Source organism: Chelonoidis abingdonii, chromosome 19 (assembly GCF_003597395.2).
Source record: "Chelonoidis abingdonii isolate Lonesome George chromosome 19, CheloAbing_2.0, whole genome shotgun sequence".
NCBI lineage: Eukaryota > Metazoa > Chordata > Testudines > Testudinidae > Chelonoidis > Chelonoidis abingdonii.
In genome coordinates this window covers 5,649,128-5,652,746 of record NC_133787.1, presented here as the reverse complement: position 1 = coordinate 5,652,746, position 3,619 = coordinate 5,649,128, and the positions used below count along the sequence as shown (strand labels likewise).

At 45.2% G+C, this 3,619-nt stretch overlaps 1 protein-coding gene across 7 annotated transcripts in view; it reads right to left on the bottom strand.

Annotated features, from left to right (window-relative positions):
* The window catches only part of LOC116827482 (diacylglycerol O-acyltransferase 1-like), a 42,563-nt gene continuing 38,944 nt past the window's right edge, over nt 1–3,619 (bottom strand). For all 7 annotated transcript variants that reach the window (XM_075073748.1, XM_032785074.2, XM_032785082.2 and 4 more), the window contains 2 exons: nt 1,554–1,616; nt 1–561 (listed from right to left, as the gene is read on the bottom strand). In XM_075073748.1, the coding sequence (XP_074929849.1) occupies nt 394–561; nt 1,554–1,616 (231 nt within the window). In that variant the 3' untranslated portion in view covers nt 1–393. The remainder of the gene's footprint in view (nt 562–1,553; nt 1,617–3,619) is intronic.

Below are 3,619 nucleotides of genomic sequence, written 5' to 3'. Positions count from 1 at the left end.
CATCTACTACAATGTATATTTATCTCCAGAGCTGTTACCAGACTTTTCAGGGACCTTGTGCAGGTTTCTTTAAAGTCAATCCTGCGGGAGCCAAAGACCAACTTTCTATTGAAGAGACAAATGGATCAGAGGTGGCCAAAGTAAACAAATACATGTGGCCCACACAGCTCTGCGCTCACTCCTCTTCAATATGCGGGGGAGACCAGCATGCAATTCTCTATCTCCAGCCTAGTGGCCGGATGGAGCATTGCAGGCCCGGGTCACCCCTCCCATATTAAAGAAAAGGGTGGCTTCAATCTGTGGTTCTAATTTTGAGCCAAGTCTGAGTGCCTCTGTCGTACATAAAGACAGACAGACAGACAGAGAGCACAAGGGAACTAGGACTGGGGTCGATTAGAAAAAAAACAGTCTCCAGCTTGAATCCTTCCGATGGTGCTGGATGTAATAGTCATGAAAATACAAGAGCATCATGAGGGGAGGACCCAAGACCAGACTGATCCACATGAAGATGTTGCCAAAATTACCACCAAAAAGCCTTTTCATTAGACAAGCCAGTGGGACCTGTAGGGAGAAGCAAACGCAAGTCACTAACAATAGTCTTCCCAGTAGTTCCTACCATTTTCTAAATGGTGCAAGTGCCCTTAACTAGAGAATAGGTTCAAAATGAATTTGCTTTTATATAACAACACTGACTCATTTTATTTCTAACACGTCCCTTTGTCAAAGTGTCCTGAGCCTGTGCACAGAATAATAAAACAATTAACAAAATCATTAAAGAGACCACCTGCTAATAGCTTAACAACTAAACAGTCACAAGGAGAAAGAAAGGTCCTATACAGAGAGCCAACAGATGTCAAACTAGAAGTCACTGTTGGAACAGAAGGGCTTGAAGATGGTTTTTAAAGATAGGGAGAGATTAATGAAGAAGATTTCAGGGGGGAACAAATTCAGCACTACACAAACCATCACAGCAAAAGAGCGATCATTACATTGAGGAAATTAACCCTCAAAATGTAACAGGTTTTAAACCCAGGTGGAGCTACAGTGTAGAACAGGTGGCCTGAGCGAGTTTTACCTAGCTGGTTACAAGACCACAATAAGGTTTCTTCTTGTTGGCTTAAAAAGATTTTATAAACTGTTCAGGGTTAAATTACTGCAGAATTTGGCACATTTCTTCTCAGATTGCCAACGGCTCTAAACATTATACCAAAGAAACCAAAGAACAAGGAAAAATTTCTCTGCGAGGGGTTTAGAAGCCAAGACTTCTGATGTTTGGCATTTTTTGCCATAAAAATAAAACTGGGGGGCAGGTTTTTTTAACATCTTTACTGCATGTCAGAAAGGGACAGCTCAAAAACATTTTGTCGTGTAGCTCCTCGGTGTGAACACCAGAAACCCTGGACTTGGCAAAGCTTTTACTCGTGGTTTAAAGTAAAAAGCTTCATGCCTTAATTATAGAGATCATGGCTAGTTAGCAGCAACAGCACAAAGAGCTTGGTAACCACTCCCCTCTTAGATTTACATTCACTGGCAGAGCTTCCATCTTAGCATACCTGAGCTGCCATAGCAAAAAACATCCAAAACCGGAAGATCTTCAGTGGGATGGCAATTAGATACTGAAAAAGACAAAAGCAGGGATCTGAGGCGCACTGCCCTGAAGACTACGAGACTCTGCTCTTTATTATAATAAGCAGTGGATATGGGAGTGTGACGGGCCCGATCCTGACATGATTTCAGTAAGGCTTTTTCCTCAGGAAGGAATGATGTTGATAAATTCCCTTCATATTCAAAGGAGTGAAGAAGGGGAAAGAGAGCCTCCTCAGATGCATAGCTCGTAAAGAACTACCAGCCTAGTAGACTGACCATAGGGACCAGGGTGCGGCAGAGGACAGCCAGCATTGCTGGCATCAGCCTGAGCTCACGTGCTCTGTCTAGTTCTAAAGCACAGGCATTCGGACAGCTAAATGCCAAGCACCAAGAGTATACACAGGGAAGTCTCCTTAGCCCGCCGGCCCCGTCCCTGCATGCAGCAGCAGCAGTATGGCTTGCACATGTGCTGGGCTGCCTCTGGCCAGGGCCCTGTCAGCCTCGGGCCTAGTTCCCCCATGACAATCTCTGACGGTCTCAAAGCAGGTGTTTCTGGTGTCTAGGGCAGCTGTAACTGCACCTGTGCTGCACCCTGGCCATGGAAGCAAAAGAGGCTGTGGCAGGTGGGTTAAGTAACAGGTCATGCAGCCATCCACCGTCTGCAGGAATAGGGTTGTTCTACTATCCCCAAGGCTGCATGAGTCCACAGGAGCAGACACCTGGGCAGGCCCTTCAGAACTGGGCTCACAGTGCCAGTGCAGGATATAGAGTGACTCAGAACCTTTTTATGAAATGTTAAAACAATGGAATTTCCCAGGGGCCCAGTGCTAGAGTTAAGCTCTGAAATGAGCGAGAGAAAACTGGGAACGATGAAAGCAGCACAGATCTTAAAAAAAATCTGCGCACCATCAGCACTGTGGGGATCATCAGTTACTAGTGACATATTTTTCAGTGGGAAAGAGTCCCATATTCAAGGAGTTAATTATTCCAGAAAAAATTTTAGACTGGGAAGTTGGCATATCTACACCTGCTAACCTCCTCAGTAGCACTTACCTCTGGCCATGCCCTCTTTTTAATGGACCACACCCCATTTTATAGCCACATCTCTTATGAGGCCCTGGGTCGCTGTCTGACTAAGTGGAATGAGACTCCTTCAGCACACCTGATGGATTCCAGACCGGTGAAGCTTAGCCTACTTTGGCACTTAAGCCCATTTTCTGTCTAACTTACACTCATAGATTCATAGACTCTAGGACTGGAAGGGACCTCGAGAGGTCATTGAGTCCAGTCCCCTGCACTCTCGGCAGGACCAAATACTGTCTAGACCATCCCAATAGACATTTATCTAACCTACTCTTAAATATCTCCAGAGATGGAGATTCCACAACCTCCCTAGGCAATTTATTCCAGTGTTTAACTACCCTAGGGCAGTTTCTAGCATCATAGACTCAAACGCCTGGAAGGGACCTTGAGAGGTCATCTAGTCCAGTCCCCTGCACTCTCGGCAGGACTAAGTATTGTCTAGACCATCCCAAGAAACCAAACACGAGAAGTCATTCTTCCGCTCTACTCTGCACTGGTTAGGCCTCAGCTGGAGTATTGTGTCCAGTTCTGGGCACCGCATTTCAAGAAAGATGTGGAGAAATTGGAGAGGGTCCAGAGAGAGCAACAAGAATGATTAAAGTCTTGAGAACATGACCTATGAAGGAAGGCTGAAAGAACTGGGTTTATTTAGTTTGGAAAGAGAAGACTGAGAGGGACATGATAGCAGTTTCAGGTATCTAAAAGGGTGTCATCAGGAGGAGGAGAAAACTTGTTCACCTTAGCCTCTAATGATAGACAAGAAGCAATGGGCTTAAACTGCAGCCAGGAGTTAGGTGGCATTAGGAAAAAGTTTCCAACTGTCAGGGTAGTTAAACACTGGAATAAATGCTAGGGAGTTGTGGAATCTCCATCTCTGGAGATATTTAAGAGTAGTTAGATAAATGTCTATTGGGATGTTAGACAGATATTGGTCCTGCCGAGAGTGCAG